At 42.8% G+C, this 17,810-nt stretch overlaps 1 protein-coding gene across 1 annotated transcript in view; it reads right to left on the reverse strand.

Moving 5' to 3' along the window:
- The window catches only part of NECAB1 (N-terminal EF-hand calcium binding protein 1), a 203,809-nt gene extending 187,945 nt beyond the window's left edge, over positions 1 to 15,864 (reverse strand). The window contains exons 1-2 of the mRNA XM_082719412.1: positions 15,374 to 15,864; positions 7,706 to 7,730 (exon numbers count right to left, since the gene is read on the reverse strand). Of these exons, the coding sequence (XP_082575538.1) occupies positions 7,706 to 7,730; positions 15,374 to 15,472 (124 nt within the window). The 5' untranslated portion in view covers positions 15,473 to 15,864. The remainder of the gene's footprint in view (positions 1 to 7,705; positions 7,731 to 15,373) is intronic.
- Positions 15,865 to 17,810: the final 1,946 nt, after the last annotated feature.

The raw sequence follows: 17,810 nt of genomic DNA on the forward strand, positions 1-17,810 counted from the left end.
CAGAGGGAGAAGGAGGCCCCCTGCCGAGCAAGGAGCCTGATGTGGGACTCGATCCCAGGACGCTGGGATCATGACCTGAGCCGAAGGCTCAGGTGACTGAGCCACCCAGGCGTCCCTAGAATTTAAGATTTCTAATTCCAAACCTTATACTATCATTTCTGTGCATAGTTCTCATTGGCCCTAATAAAACATTTTAAAAACAGTACAAATAATGACCAGTTGGAAAAAAAAAGTCAAAATATTTCTACTTTTAAAGGAATACACTGACCCACTGGTCATTTTGATATCATGAAGACACAGCCAACAAAATCCGGCATTGCAACAGGTTTGATATTAAGGAGAACCTTAGATAATGAAAGTATGACATACATTTCAGTTTTTCCGATTTCTCTAATTATTTTATTTAAAAGCCATGAATAAAAATGAATTCAATTTCCTTAGTTTCAGGGTTGGAGTAAAAAACCCAAAGGGTGACTTAGGCATATAGGGCCAAGTCCAAGCACATCAGAGAAATTATATTAGGGTTACTGGTTTGCAAACAATAGGAAAAGCCGAATGACCACAGCAAAGATTGGGCAAGCACTAGGGCAGCTCTGAGGGTTCAGCAAGTTCCTTATGGGCAGAACATCTGGGCACTGCCAGGGGAACAGCAGTGGTCCCACCAAATAAGAATAAGCATCAGGATAGAAAATGAGAAAGGTGGGGGCACGTGGGTGGTGTAGTCAGTTAAGTGTCCGACTCTTGGTTTTGGCGTGGGGCGTGATCTTAGGTTTCTGAGCTCAAACTCCATGTTGGGAGGAGGAGGCTCAGCTTGAGATTCTCTCCCCTCTCTCTGCCCCTCCCGCACACACACACTCTCTCACTCTCTCTCTCTCCAATAAATAAATAAATCTTTTTAAAAAATGAAAACAGGTAATGCTGGGGGTGCCTGGGTGGCCCAGTCATGAAGCGTCTGCCTTCAGCTCAGGTCATGATCCCAGGACGCATATGGGGCTCCCTGCTCAGCGGGAGGCCTGCTTCTCCCTCTCCCACGCCCCCTGCTGGTGTTCCCTCTCTCGCTTTGTCTTTCTCTGTCAAATAAATAAATAAAATCTTAAAAAAAAAAAAAATAGAAAATAGGAAAAGCTGATGTAGCTTCTTTAGGACCAGACACCTTTCCAAGAAAATCTGTGTTATATCTTTTAATCATTCAACAAGCCTGGGAGAGATGCATTGCTTTCATTTTGCTTTGTTTTATTTTTGAGAGGCATTGTTTTTATTCCCATTTCACAGATGAGGAAGTCAAGTCACTCGCTCAGATCATGGAGAAAGAAAGGAACTCGGATCTGAACTCAGGACATCTGACTGCAAAGCCTAGCTCAACCACAGTGCCACATGCCTCCCACATCTCGATGGAGAGGAGATGACTCACTGTAGAACAGAAAGGGAAAGAACGCTGGGCTGCTAACCTATAAATCCAGATCACAGACGGCACTTACAGTAAAGGCTGCATTTCAGGTAGACAGTTTGCTCTATAAACAGCAGGATCTGCTATCAGAGTGGGCTTGGACTTCTGAGCCTTCGGCTGCTGCCCATAGCATTCGTGTCACTGGCTCATAACTCGGACAGAAATTCTCTGTTTGTTTCTAGGACAGCTGATTAGCCCAGTTATGTAAAGATAAGAATTTTCACAGTTTTCTGCTTTTGGCAGAAAAGCAACACATTTATGAGAGTGAAACTGCTTTATATTTTAGAAAAAAAAAAACATTCTGTGGAAATAGAAAATTTGTTTGTCCTTAGTTTGTTAAAAAAAATTATTCCAGTCAGAACTTGCACTCACGGGTTCCCACGCACCCTAATGCTTGATGAGCCACTTCTTCCAGGGTCATTGTTAGGGCATGAGATTTTTTTTCAACAAATAGCTCTTACTAGACTTCGCATTGACTTTCAAGCTGGTAGGTGTGTATGTAGCTGAAGTGTGTGCATGCTTGCATACGCCCGAGAATAAACATGAGTACAGTGCTGCATCGGACCCCTACCACTCGGAAACCAGTTACTTGATGCTCAGTTACACAAATGTTCCCAAAACATTTTGAGAAAGTAGTGAGGAATTATGAAATAAAAAGCAGCCTTATGCCAATAATCCTGATTTCCAGAGCCCAGTTTTTAATCTTTTAATCCTCATCTCGGGCTAGGATCCCTGAATAAAAGACCGACAAGGCTATGGCATCCCGTGTGGGGCTGGTGATGTTGGACCAAGTAGCTCACGTCAAAGGACGGCCTTGTGACCAAGATGAAGGAAATACAGACCTCTGGGGGGTACTCTGAAAGTTTTCCTGTCTTCAGGGAAATACTCCCACCTACCAAACCTATGTTTCATGCCTCTACCTGAGGTCATATTTATACATGTTCATCGAATAAACCAAACCTTGGGAAACCACAGAGTCAGAATTGGTTCTAGTAGCACAGGTTATATAATGATCCAATGCAGTCTTCAAAATATTCCCAAACACAGGGATGCCTGGGTGGCTCAGTTGGTTAAGCGGCTGCCTTCGGCTTGGGTCATGATCCCAGCGTCCTGGGATCGAGTCCCACATCGGGCTCCTTGCTCCGCAGGGAGTCTGCTTCTCCCTCTGACTCTTCCTTCCACTCTGTCTGCCTGTGCTTGCTCTCATTCACTCTCTCTCTGACAAATAAGTAAATAAAATCTTTAAAAAAAAAAAATTCCCAAACACAGATTCAATATCAACCATTCTTACATTCGTGTTTTTATTTTTATTTTATTTTTTAAAGATTTTATTTATTTATTTGAGAGAGGGAGAGAGTTGGGGGAGAGGCAGAGGGAGAGGAAAGAGAAAAATCCAAGAGGACTCTGTGCTGAGTGCAGAGCCCAACACAGGGCTCGATCTCACAGCCCTGAAGTCATGACTTGAGCCCAAATCAAGAGTCAGACGTTTAACCAACTGAGCCACCCAGGAGCCCCTGTATTAGTATTTTTAATGCCAGATGTAGTTTGTTCCAATTTTAAGATTATTTTTTCTATTTCTGAAAAATGCCACCAAAATTCTGAAAAGGGAATACATTGAATATCTAGATTGCTTTGGGTAATATAAACATTTTAACAGTATTAAGTCTTCTAATCCACTAGCAACAGAATCTCTTGCCATTTATTTCTTTTTTCAATATTTCTCATTAATGTCTTTCATTAATGTCTGTACAAGTTTTTCATGATGTTGGTGAAATTTATTTCTAGTATTTCATTCTTTTTTGATGCAACTGTAAATAGGATTGTTTTCCCAATTTCTTTTTCTGATAGTTCATTGTCAGTATAGAAAAATACAGCAGATTTCTGTATACTGCTTTTGTACACTGAAACTTTACTGAATTTATTCATTAGTTCTAACACGGTTTTCAATGGAAACTTTAGGTTTTTAGCTAATACTATTAATTAATAAACAACAACTCAATTACAACAAGGCTTAGTTTGATTAACTGACCTGTGACATTGTGTTTCTTCTTCAGTTTTCAGTATCAGACAGTTGGTCATGCACCTCTTACAAGTGGATTTCCAAGTATTTATTGAACACCAATGTTGTGATAGGCATTTTTAAAATTTAAATTCAATTAGCCAATTTATAGTATATCATTAGTTTCAGATATAGTGTTCAATAATTCATCAGTTACCTATAACATTCAGGGCTCATCATATCACGTGCCCTCCCTAACATCCATCAGCCTGTTACCCTATCCCCCACCCATCACCCCTCCAGCAACCCTTAATTTGTTTTCTAGAGTTAAGAGTCTCTCATAGTGGGGCACCTGGTTGGCTCAGTGGGTTAAAGCCTCTGCCTTCGGCTCAGGTCCTGGTCCCAGGGTCCTGGGATCGAGCCCTGCATCGGGCTCTCTGCTTAGCAGGGAGCCTGCTTCCTCTTCCCTCGCTCTCTGCCTGCCTCTCTGCCTACTTGTGATCTCTGTCTGCAAATAAAATAAATAAAATCTTTAAAAAAAAAAAAAAAGAGTCTCTCTCAGTTTTTCTCTTTCTCTGATGACTTTCCATTCCGTTTTCCCTGCCTTTCCCTATGGTCCCCTGCCCTGTTTCTTATATTCCTCAAATGAGTAAAAACATGATAATTGTCTTTCCCAACAGGCATGTTCATCACCATGGTGGGCCTGGTGTTATGTGAAATGAGCACATTCTCTGTCCTCATAGATTTATAATGTACAGGCTGCTGGAATAGATTAAAAAGCCACTGAGAAAAACTATGATCAGTTCTTACAGAGATCAGTCTTAATTGGGATTAAAAGAGCCACCCATACAGCCTATCTATTTGCTGGTCAAGATGACAGCAGAGTGGGGTGCCTGAGTGGCTTAGTTGGTTAAGTGTCTGCCTTCAGTTCAGGTCATGATCTCGGGATCCTGGGATCCAACCCCTCATTTCATCAGGATCCTGCTCAGCGAGGAGTCTGCTTCTCCCTCTCCTTCTGCCCCTGCTCTCTCTCATGCCTTCTCTCTCTCTAATAAATAAATAAAATCTTAAAAAAAAAAAAAAAAAGAATGACAGCAGATCTTAGCAAGGCCACATTGGCAAAAGCAATCCATGGTGTTATTAATTACTATGAGCCTTTTCATTTCGCCTTGTTGTAAAATCAATTTTTTTTGCAAATTTTACAAATATCCATGTATCATTTCCATTTTCATTCTACCTGCATATATATAAGCTTTCTCAGGAGTTTTGCAATTTTAGGCTTACTTCTGGGCTCTTTAGATCAAAGCACTCACATCTCTTCTAATCTATCCTGTTCTGAGGTCTGTCTTTGTGTCTAGAATCCTAGCCTATGATTTTAGAAAAACAACCAAAACCAAATGAATCTAAGACCTATTATTGTAGCTGATTGCTATCATGCATTTATTTCCCCATGCATGTCTCCCGCAGCTCCTCTCGTGTCAGATCCCAGAGGCTAAATCTACACTCTGGTAAGCTAAATACCATACTGCTTATGACCCCTTATTCCCGCTGTTACTCCATCACCAATTATGCCATCCATAAGGGATTCTGTCATGCGAGGGTCTGTTATCCAGAGACACGTAAATGTAACAGCTGTTTATTTGCAAATATAGAATGGAGTGAACACATGGTTCAGAAAGATTTTTTTTTAATGCTGTTATCTTCTCATTTACATTAGATTATCCACTATACTTTTTCCTTTTTTCAATTCTGCATGTATGGTAAATAGTCTTTTTCCCACTAAACACTGGAACAGAAATGACTGGAATGTCACCAAATGTTTCCAATAGCCAAGGCATCACAACACCACAACAAGCAGGTATAAGTTGCTACTATGTACCATGTACTTCCCTGAGGACTTTACATCTGTTATGTCATTGATTATTCATAATAACCCCATGACATACATAGATGCTATGATCTCTATTCTGTAGATGAGAGAGTTGAGGGAGAAGAGTTTGTCACTTACCCAAAGTCATAGAGCTACTAGGTGCAAAGCTGGGATTTAAACCCAGAGCTGCCTATCTCTGCCCTCCCCCCACTTTACACTGAGAATGAGGGAGAAGAGTAAAGCAGGATGAAAGGCAGGGGAAAGACTAGATGGATGGAAGGGAGATGGATCATGGAGGAAAATGTCCTTAACCATTGTTAATTCATTAAGGGAACATCCATTGAGCTCTATACTGGCTGGGCATAGTATCCATTCCTACGACAAGCTCCTTGCCAAGTATGATAAGTTCCTTGCCCTTGGCTTTAGGAAGTAGAATTGCCAGTAAACCACCGTGGTCCTCACAAAAGGGAATAATCAGTACCAGTCCCAGTGCAGAGAACCCAGACAGAGGGCGGGGCCCTACAAGGGGAGCTGGGGAAGACTTTTCAGACATGGTATATTTTGAGCAGGATACAAGCAGTACACAGGAGTTCTCAAGCTGGCTAACAGTGGAAAGGTAGAGCAGGTGGCAGTCCAAGCAAGGACACCACAGAGCTGTGACAGAAGGAGTGACGCTCTGAGAATCCCTAGTGCTTCAGAGAGATGCAGAAGAGGATGTGCCGTGAAGATAAGGGCAGAAAGGCAGGTGGCTTTGACGGCACATTAGGAACAGGCATTAGGACACGGAATGAGGAGACAAGAGGTATCAGATGCAGGAAGGAGGCAGGTTAAAAAACCTAGGGATGGAATAGGCCCACACAGGGCTCCCAGTCCAAGGGACCATTCTTCATAACATATGAGGTTATTATAAACTGCAGTAAATCATGAATTTGGTTTTTCAGGTGCTTTTTATTAGGACTGTGGATTATGATAGTAGGTCACCAAAATAAGCAAGTTTTGATGGAGAGAAGAGTAAGATAATATACAAAGATAATAACGACCCTCAATCACACTTTGGGGTTCCAGGAAAGGAAGGCATAGCCTGAGGAAACTAGGAGCTCAGGTAGAGAGAGAAAAGGCATCCCTGAACTAGAAACGGCTGCTGAAATCCGAGGCAGGTAGCATGGAGTCATGTTTTGGGCATCATTGAGTTTGGATGTCAGGCACAAGGTCAACAAGTAGGACAAGGAGACAAAATGATAGCATCATTACTTCTGTCTTAAAAATTGGTCAAGTGATTTCGGTGAAAAAAAGAAAAACCTCTTGAATTGATAATATATTAACTCCTGCAACATGGTTTGAGAAAACATTCTGAAGGACAGGCACAGTTAAATATTACCAGCATTTGGGCCAGTGTTTTTTGCTCCTTGGAGTAATATATTTTCTGTTGTGGGAAAAGCTAAATAGTGCCAATCAAGATTTTCTTGATCTGGCTGCTTAAGGGCTCACTAGACCACAAAAAATGTTTTTAAGAGTGTCAGGTCTGGACTCTGCCTGTAATCCTTCCCCACAGATAAGCAATCTGATTTCAAGAAAAGGAAAGAATTCTTTGTCTCCTAAATTTGTCGAGAAAGTCCTGTCAAGACTATTGCTCTATGATGTACTTGTACTATAGCAGCAAAATATACTCTCTGACTCAGTATCTATGGAACACAATTTGTACTGGGTAAGAGTCAAAAGATATTGCTTGTGACAGCTTATAATTGGACTTTGTGCAGGCATCTTTGAAATTGTAGTGCCTCTGACAGAATAATTTTTTTCTCCTAGTTTCTCTTACTTCTCTGTCTCTATAGATTATCGGTCCTGCGATAATACACTTCAAATGTGAGAGCAATGGCTGAGAGCCATGGAGTGAAGGTAAGTGTGACAACACAGGCTTCCAGGTAGCTACCTTTAAGTGCAACAGCAGCCCCCAAGGCCACCGTGAAGTTCAGCGTGAACAGCCCAGACTTTGGTGCCACACAGACCCGGGGTTCCAGCCTCGGATCTCTATCCTATTAACTCTAAGAAATAACCCAAAGCACTTGGCCCAATGCCTGGCACACAGTAGACACTCAATAATAGAAACTGTTATTACTTTAAAATTAAAGCATAAAAGGGAAAAGCTGGAGCTATGACAGCTGCTCACTTCAAAGGCATAAATTCCATCTTCCTGTCAAACCTAAGTACCTCTTTCAACTTCTCATGTGTATCTGGAGCCATAAACATGCCTAAAACCCTTATTAGTACCAGCGGCTGATATTTTATGTATCAATTTCTGGGGTTGTCCTCTCTCTTCCACAGTATTCTTTAGAAGGTGATGTAAAAGGTAAGAGATCAATAAATAGAAACTGCAGATGTTTGGTCTTACCGTTTTTATCTGCTCTCCTCAGTATCTGAAAGAGAAAAGAGAAAACCTTTATTACCATTTTTTGCATTTGCGGTGAACATTATACTCACACATAATTTGCCCATAAGTAAATAAAAGAAATTCCAGTATTTATTTATCTATCTATCTATCTATTTATCAGAGAGAAAGAGAGAGAGGGAGAGCTAGAGACAGAGAGATAGAGTACACACAGGCTGAGGAAGCAGCAGGCACAGGGAGAAGTAGGCTCTCGGCTGAGCAAAGCCTATGCGAGACTTGATCCCAGGACCCTGGGGTCATGACCTGAGCTGAAGGAAAATGCTCAAAGGACTGAGCCACCTAGGCGTCCCATGGAAATTCCAATTTTAAATAAAGGTTTTCAAATTGAGATGTTTCCTGATAATAGTGAGAAACTGAAAACAATGCAAATGTCTTTGAACAAGTGAATGGACAAAAAACCTGTGGCACATCCATACAGTGAATATTACTGAGCAATAAAGAGGAATGAGCTCTTGATACACACAATAACTTGGATAGATTGCTAAGTAATGATGTCAAGTAAAAATCTAGATACAAAAAAAGTACCTGCTACAGATTCCATTTATATGAAATTCTAGAAAATGCAAACAAATCTACAGTGACAGAAAGATTAAGGGGTTGCATACAGATGAGCAGGGAGGCATTATAAAAGGACACAAGAAAACTTTCTAGAGTGGTAGATAGATTTATTTTCTTGATTATGGTAATGGTCTCACAGGCATTTATATATGTAAAACTCATCAACTTTTCACTTTAAGTGTGTGCAATTTAATGTAAGTCAGTCATAGCCCAATAAACTGGGAATAAATAGGAACAAAAAATAAGAAATTATGGATAGAGCTCATGCACCTACATTAAATCTTACTTTACTTCTTTGCATTAATTGTAATATCTGGTGACTAAGACCTAAGCCATCAGCTATCTTGGATAATGAGTTCAAAATGTTTTTCTGGGCAATGAGTCTTTTCTCTCCTCTTTGCCCAGGAGCTCAAGGACTGGACAGAGCACTCGGACCTGGCAAACACAGTATCATATCGCTCTGGCCACAGTGACTACTCAGGCAGAAGCACAGGAAGGCCATGGCTTTCCTTTAGTTATCAAGACAGACATGTTTTCATGGGGCTGACTCTGAACCTGAGAAGATATGGGTAAGAAGCTGCTGTCCTCCCTTCTATTATTATATCCATTATGGGTTGAACCGCGTTGCCTCAAAACAAACGTGGAAGTCCTAACCCCTAGTAACAGTGAAAGTGACCTTGCTGAAAAATAGTCTTTGCTGATGTAATCAAATAAAGATAGGATCTTACCAGATTGGGGTGGGCCCTACATCCAAAGACTGGTGACTTGATAAGGAAAGTGAGATTCAGAGAAGAAAAGAAAGAGAAGACCATATGATAATGGAGCCAGATATCAGTGTGATGCTGCTACAAGCCAAGGAACATAAAGGACTGGCCACTATGAGAAGCTAGGAGACAGGCATCAAGCAGATTCTCCCCAGCAGCCTTTCAAGGGAGTGAGGCCCTACCTACACCTTGATGGCACCCATCTAGCCTCCCGAACTGACAGATCACATCTGGTTGTGGAAGGCACACCCTGCACAGGACACTTACAGCAGCCATAGGAAACCAATACAACATACAACCTGAACAGAGCCAGCCCTCAAGAAACCAGTGTCCATCAGGAGACTGAAGGAAGTGGATCCCGGTGACACTCTCTGAGCTTCAGATCAAGCCATCCTGACAAGATGATCTCCATTTTTTATTAAGGAGTCAATAAATTATTGTTTTAAATCTTAAGATAGTCTGGGTTATTTTTCTTTCTGTTAACAACAATCAAATTAGCCCCAGCTGACACTATAGATGGACAGAAAAAAAAATCTGGAAAATACAACACACAGCTATGTTATATATAGTACCAAAGAAAATGGCCCTTTATCATATTGGAAAGATAACCTTGAATCACATGAAATGGGTATTTGAGGATCATTTTTCTGAGCAACATACAGTTATGTTAAGTAACCAGAGCTACTCTTAAATTTAGGTCATCACTTCTTGGTGGGCAGCTTGAAACATGAGCAATAGTTTTTACTTCCAAAGTTTTATGACTTTCTACTAAACAAACATTATTCTCTTTCCTTCTGTTGACTTTATAAAGATGAAGTATGGCTAAATCTAATCATTATTATAAGATACAAATGTGATTAATAAAAATCTCACCAATGAGAAATTTCCAACAAAAGATATGTATCATCCTGACTTATGTGCATAAGTTGGTGTCCCTTTATCAACTAAATTTATTTAATTACTGTAAGAAAACTACTTTTAGTCATAAGAGCTTCTATGCTTAGAGCAGAATGAGACACAAATTCTTTCTTAGTCCACAGAGGTAATATCCAGTGGGGGTTTTGGAAATTCATCTACCATTCCCAGTTTCCCCCTCTCCTTTGAAACTATGAAGCCTCAGCTGAGAGGGAGACAAAAACACAGCCTAATTCTTACCGTTAATATGCCCTAAGATTCTATTTCAAGGTCTTTTGGGTCCTTATGAGTAACAAGAAGAGGAATAACCATATACCAGAGACTCGGACCCCTGACTTCCAACTGCCTTAAATAGTATTCAGCCTCCTAGCAATGAAATTAAGACAGTAACTTTCTTTATTAAGACAGTTCTTTGTAGTTAAATATGAACAGGACTGTCTCTGCTGCAAATTTTGCCTCTGAGCCCACAGACTAATAAAAAATGTACTGCAGATGAAAACCGAGCTCATTACATTACACCTTCATAGTCATCTTACCAGTTAGCACCACAGGATAGATCGTAAATAGATATAAATATTATGGTCACCATTAAAACTCAAATGCACAGGTTTTGCTGAGTTTTTGCAACAATTTAAGATTTATCAAATGGCATCCTTTACCCCAAAAGCAATTCTTCGATGGTCTTCATTGGAATTCCTCATTTCTCGTCTGAAGTTACTGAAGGGAGGTGTTAAAAGGTAAATGTTATCTCGGAAGCCTAAAAAACGGACAGTCACTATTTACTGAACTAATATTTGCTAAGTGCTCCCTACTCTGTACCAGGTTAAAATTAAGTAATGAGATGTGCCAGTCAGCCTCCTGAGAAATGGGGATAGAGGGCGGGGTAGTTGGCACTCATCCAGAATGCGAGTGGCTTCCAGAAGGGAAGACCTGCTAGGTAAACCATAGAGAGCAGACCTTGACCTCCAGGAGGCAGTGTTGCTACCACTCTGCTAGTTGCCAAGAAAAGGATGCAGGGGAGTGGGCACTGAATGAGGAATGGAGAAAAGGTATGCACATACATTTTTATCTTCTTAATCTTGCCTAGAATAGGCCTTGTGTGAGCAGTTCTACATGTATTATAACATTAAAAACGAGTTTCTCGGGCGCCTGGGTGGCTCAGTGGGTTAAAGCCTCTGCCTTGGGGGCTCAGTCATGATCCCAGGGTTCTGGGATTGAGCCCCGCATTGGGCTCTCTGCTCAGCGGGGAGCCTACTTTCCCCACTCTCTCTGCCTGCCTCTCTGCCTGCTTGTGGTCTCTGTCAAATAAACAAATAAAATCTTAAAAACAAACAAACAAACAAGTTTCTCTTATTTCTGCAGATTCTTAAAATTAGGAGTGGTATCTGCCTGACCAATTAGGGTAGACGATGAGGGGGTTACCTGCCATTCTCCCAACGGAACAATCTCACTCAAATTATCTAGCGGACACTAGGCAAGATAGGAGGTATATGGCTCTAACAGACTTCAGTCACAGAACTGCTATACCTGGAAAATGGTTTCTTTTGTTCCTTTTTTTTCTTTTTTAAGATTTTATTTATTTATTTGAGAGAGAGAGAGAGCATGAGAAGGCATAGGGTCAGAGGGAGATGAGGGCTCCCCACTGAGCAGGGACATGATGCAGGACTTGATCCCGGGACTCCAGGATCATGACCTGAGCTAAAGGTAGTTGCTGAACCAACTGAGCCACCCAGGCGCCCCTGGAAAATGGTTTCTGCCCTGACAGTGCCCGTCCATCTGGTGACTTCTACAGATGAGTATACATGCCTATGTACAGAGCTTCAGAATTCAGTATCTTTGCCAAGCAAAGCTTTCTCTTGTTTTCACCAAGTCCCTGACCATCCGGGCACTGTGCCTTTTGTTCAGGGTTCATGGGCGTGCATGCTTGGTTGGGGGAAGGAAGAGAAGACAAACAGTAAAATCATCTCTTGCCTTCAGAACCTCCCAGGCCCCACTTCTGCCTCTAGTCAAATGAGGAAGGGCCACTGCCCTTCCAGCTAAAAACCAAAATTGTTTGAGAGAAGACAGTGGCATCAAGTGGTGAAGTTGTAACCAACTTCACATTTTTCGTGCTTGGTTTTTCTCCCGTCGCACAGGAGCAGCGTTGATGAATGTAAAGATTCAGAAGAGGGGCCACATGCTCTACAGACTAGGATTCTGAAGTTTATTCTCTGTTATCTGAAATGAACTAACCTGGGAAAGGAGAAGGTGCAGGTATTAAGACGGAAAAAAGCCGTCTTGGTCCTGGACTTTCCACGTTGCTGCAAAGGAAACCCAGCGCAATCCCTCTCCTGCCGGCAGCAGGTGGGCTGCAGTGCATGCCCTTGCTTTGCTACTGACGCTGGGTGTTCTAAGCCCCCCAGGAGGCATTCAAGAGTATTGATGAACAACGGAGATATCATTCTGTCATTTTTTTAGACAGAAAATAATATACACCAGATTCATAATGGAACAGTGTCTGTATTAATTTGTGGATTTGGCTACTGCTACCTAGGCATTCAAGAGGGAACACTAATGTAGCAATAATAGTTCAAACTTATATAGCACATTTCCCTTTTCTTCTCAGTTTTCTTATCCTATGAACTCTCACTTAATACAGCAACCTCTAGAATTAAGTACCATAGTCATCACTGTTGCTCATTTGGACATAAGGAAAATGAAGCAAAAGCCAATAGTTACGGTAAGTCTCTCCCTGATTTTTATCTATGGCTTCTTTCTTACCAGCTGGACCTGCCTAGTCATGTCATCACCAGTATCCTCAAAAGCAGTTCAGATCATTTCTCAGAGGACTGATTATTACAGCAGCATTGGAATACAAACGCTAGAAATCAAAGTTTTCCTCAAATTTGGAAATTCGTCTGTGTGACGCAGAAAGCCCTAATGGGTTTCATTCCTTTTCCTCTTTGGAATAGGGGATATCTATTTTTCTTATTATAATCTGAATGGAATTCAAAAAGCAATCTTTTTTAGCAGTGCGACTAGAATATATTAAAACAAATCAAATAAATTATGTATTTATATTTCACATTTTATTTTTGCTAAAAGCAGTATGATCCAGAAATGAATAATTCAAAAATCCCCAAGTAAATCCTTTTTCATGTCATAAATTTCACCAGAGTGGTAGATTTTTCACAAAATATCAAGAAAAGTGTAAACAAAATCTTTCCTATTCAACATAAAATCCAGTGGCAGTTTTTTTTTCTTTTATAGACAGTAACATTTTACTGGCAAACAAGCAGGTCAACACCTCTCCTGTGAAATCAGTTTTATATTTTTATTTTTAAATTCTAGAAATAGAAGAGGGTAAGGGTATCCTATTCATAGAGTACGTGTTCCTTCAGGATGGGGACCTGATGCTATTTATTTCAAGAGCTTGAAAGCAATCGCGTAGATACAATAATAAATAAGTAAGATTTTAATTTCCTCGTTTTTCTTTTTTTCCTTTTTGAATAGCAGCTTGAACAGTTGGGCCAAGATTAGTGTGTATGTCAAAGAGGATGACCTTCATTTATACAGTTCAATCCTTCCATCTCCACAGTATCACCAGGATTTGTTCACTGCTTTAAGAAAGTCACAGAGGAGCACTTGATATCCTTGGGGGACGAGTGAAGATCAGGCCGGAATGAATGGAGGGCTCTCTTGCCTTCTCTGAATCAACTTTCCGGGAGCTTAGCCACTGACCTTGTAACAGACATGCGTTTCTGGGACCCTGAGGAGTCCTTTCTCAGGGGAGCTGTGGGTCCCCTTCTCCCAGCAAGGTTTCCTCAAGGGCTTTTTGGCCCTGAATGGCAGGATTGAAAAGGTAGGTTATCAGCCATTAGCACCCAAACATCACCTGCTAGACCAGAACAGGAAGAATAAGGTCCTTAATCCTATTGAGAAAGGAATGGGAATCCGATTGTTTCAGTGGGAAGATGGTCTGCCAGGAAAGCCTGGATCTCCAACTAGAACTGCATGGTAATGAGGGGAGAAAGCTGCCAGGAGACACAGCTGAGCCTTACCTACAACATTTGCCTTAGACCAGACATAACTATTAATACGGTTTTCTCTCCCAATTAAAAAATCCTAGCTAATCCATTCAAAATAAACTTGGGAGGGCTCCTCACCCCATCCCCCTTATCTTCATGACATCTGCTTCACCATTATGATGCTGCTAAACTGATTTCCTCACATTTTCATCTCTCCACAAATAAATGTACTTTAATTTTATATATAGCTGGATTTTCATAAGAAATGATCTCAGGGAAGGGTAGAGGAAAGAACACACAAGCACTCCTCAATGTCCTTTGCCAATTTTCTCTCGTGCTTAAATGAGGGGCCAGAATTGTCCCCACTGAGCCAGCAACTACCTCCAGGGGACAGCATAAATGTGACAACGGAGGGGGCAGAGGGAGCAGGAGCTGAGGGACAGGAAAACCCGTGAGTCCTAACAGCAGAGAAAAGAGCTGGGCAACAAGGTGAAATAAATAAATAAATGACCAGAAACTGCAGAAAGGGACACTAAAGCAAAATTGAGAAATAAATAAGAAACAAAACTGCTGTGAAAGTAAAAACCCCAGCGTGAGGGCAGAAGAATGGAAAAAAGAAAACCAAGAATGAGGAGGAACCATCACCATCTCAGAAAATAAAAAAGGGACTCAATCCCGAAAGGAGGGGTGGAGGAGAGGCCCAAAGGAAGAACAGTCAAAAGGTAGAACTAATGAATGGTGATTGAAACTTGGAGAGGTATACGGAAGGAGAGTAACAGGAGAGAAAAAGGGGGAAACAGGAGGTGGCAATGAAAAAAGTATTATCATGAAGGAGTGTAAAACAGGAAAACAAGTGTGTTTGCAAAGTAATTGTTCTCTGTGGGGTTGGAGAGGGTGGCGTAGCATCACAATCTCTGTTTCCCCCATCGCCTTTGAGCTTCAGGGAGACGGGGACTGCAAACTAGGCACATCAGAAAGGAATTGAATTAATGTTCCCTCCTGCTATTAGTCCCCTTTAAAATGCTCTCTTCAGCTGAATGGAGACTGTTGTAGTTACACATCGAGTCCCCAATGAAACTCACGTCGTTGGAAAATTTAACTTCTGCAGTTCATTCAGGGTTGTTAAGCCCCGAGCTGCAGGTGCGGTGTAACCCTTTCTACAAGTTGAATGCGAGTCATTCCTCCCGCATTTGCTCGGTGCATTTACAGGGGGTTGGGGGAGCAAGGTAGGTGGTAGCTCTCGCTGGCGTTCTGGGGACAAAACAGCTGACCAGCTGCTGAGCAGCGCCTGGACCCACCGCCCTCCCCCCGGGGAAGAGGAAGGATGCAGGGGGACCAACGACCCAACTCCTGCGCCCTGGACTTACGTCGAGGAAGATCGACATGCCCTTGGACAGCTGCAGGGCAGAGCTGAGCTCTTCCGAGGAGTTGTTGGAGGACGGCGACGTCTCCCGGGAGTCCTCCATCCTTCGGAGCCCTGGCGGCGGCGGGCGGAGCGGGACTGGGCGGCCGCACGGTCTCGGGCAAGGGCGCGGCCGCAGTGCTGCGGAGCTCAGGCTCCCGGGCGAGCGTTCGCTGCCGCGCGCCTCCCCGGCGTCTCTCTCCGCTCGCTCCCTCTCCCGGCTCGGGCCTCCGCGCTCCCACGCGCTCTCGCTAGCGCCTCCCCCTTCCCCGGGCTGCAGGCGCGGGATCCGTCTCCTCCCTGCACTTAGCAACCGCTGCGCCCCTCGCGGGGAGCGGAGTTTGACCTCCGCATTGCCATTGGCCGCCGCCCGAGACGACCCCGGAGCCCCCGCCCAACCCTCACGCCCCCAGCCGGGAGGTGGCAGACCCAGACGGGTACCGACGCGAGGGCGTGTGTCCTGAGAGCCAAAGCGCGAAGTCAAGGCGCCCCCGACCCTAACCCCAAGGAGGAAACCGTTGGAGTTAAGAAAGATTAGAACTGATTTTGCCAACTTTGCTTTTCGTCCAAGCGGACCTGTCTGCCCCACCCTCCACAAAGTGGGTGGGTCTAATAGCCACCACAATTAGTAGGGGTCTGGATTGGCTTAGGCATTAAATCATTAAGTTTTGGAAACTTGGAGGCCTGGGTTTCAAACCTGCCTCAGTTCCTCTGTTATCTTCTGACCTAGGAGGTTGTTAAATCTTTAAGCCCCAGTTTTCTTTCAGTATAATGGTCACAAAGATGGTGCTTACCTAAAAGTCTTCCGAGGCTTAAATGTGAACTAACCACCTACAAAAGTAGTGAGTGCTATGGACTCTGCATAGAGTGAGGAATACAAACAAACCTTTAGTATATGGAAATGATTATCAGGTAAAGTTCAAGCAGAAATTTTCCAAAATAGAAGTCACAGTAAAGAATGCAATCCCTGTCTATGCTTAAGCATTTAAACTAGGGTAATTATTCAATATTTGGAGGCTTCTATAAACCCTGCAAAAATGGGAATCTCTCCTTTCATCAGAAGAGGATAATATGCACTCTTTATTGGACATCTAAAATGGGGAAGGCGTAGGCCAGTTGCTGTGTGGGTTACCAAGTTGAACAATCTGGGAGCAAGATGAGTCAAAGACAATCGCATCTTGTCTTAACAGGACCCTACCTATGAGAATTGATGGGGTGGATCCAGATCTCCATTTTGTGGCCTCCTAAGAAACAGCATATGTTCTTTCTAGAAGATACGTCCACAAACAATATGGGACAAAATGTGTCTTAAGTCATATAAAAAGGGCTATGGGTTTCTTAGTAGGTATGGTTTTGTACTTTAACTGTTGGTTCCTTTGCTTGATAAAAGGGGTAGTATTTGAAATGGATCGTAAACATTGGTAGATACTCCATAGGTGATAGAAATAGAAGAAGACATTCAAGGTAGAGGGAACAGCCTGACCAAAGGCCTGGTACCAGGAAAACACATGGAATCTGTAATCAGTCCACTGGGATTCTTTAAGAAGATACAGAATCTCAGTCTCTACTCCAGGCTTTTTGAATCAGAATATCGAAGTAGGAGACTCAGGAATCTAAATCCTGCTCCCACTCATGATTCCTATGCAGGTGCTCTGTATCAGGACCATGCCCAGGATGAGGCCAGGAAAGCGCCTGGGACACCAAACGTAATGAGATATTCCCCTGCATTTGCATGATTCTGAGAGTACCTTCTTCAATTTTGCACCCTAGCTGCCTCGTTCCTTTCATGTGCATCCTAGTCCTGCTCTGCAGGTCAGTGTTTGCAGGACACCAGTCCAGTTGTTCTCAACTCTGGCTCTGAATGGACTTATCAAGGATGTATGGCAACTTTAAAATGTGGCCACAAGGGGCGCCTGGGTGGCTCAGGGGGTGAAAGCCTCTGCCTTTGGCTCAGGTCCTGATCTCAGGGTCCTGGGATGGAGCCCCACATCGGCTCTCTTCTTAGCAGGGGGGCCTGCTCCTTCCTCTCTCCCTGCCTGCCTCTCTGCCTACTTGTGATCTCTGTCAAATAAAAAAAAAATAAAATCTTTTTTAAAAATGTGGCCACAAATTCATTGACATGCTTCCTTCCTATAGAGAAGTGGGTCCCCTCCCCTGAAGGATCTTGACTGTTTGATGAATAAAATGCAACAGAAGTGATGCTATGTGCCTCCTGAGGCTAGGTATGTAAAAGGCCCCACAATTCTGCCTTTTTCAAGGGAATATTTGCTCCTGGGCTTCCTGGGGGCAATTTGACTACGTTGAGCCACCCTCTGCTTCGAGGAGGCTATATGGGGAAGAACATGTAGACAGGCTGGTTAACAACACCAGCTGAGCTTAGCCTCTGAGGCATCCCAGTCTAA

The sequence above is a fragment of the Mustela nivalis genome (genome assembly GCF_964662115.1).
Source record: "Mustela nivalis genome assembly, chromosome: 2".
Lineage (NCBI taxonomy): Eukaryota > Metazoa > Chordata > Mammalia > Carnivora > Mustelidae > Mustela > Mustela nivalis.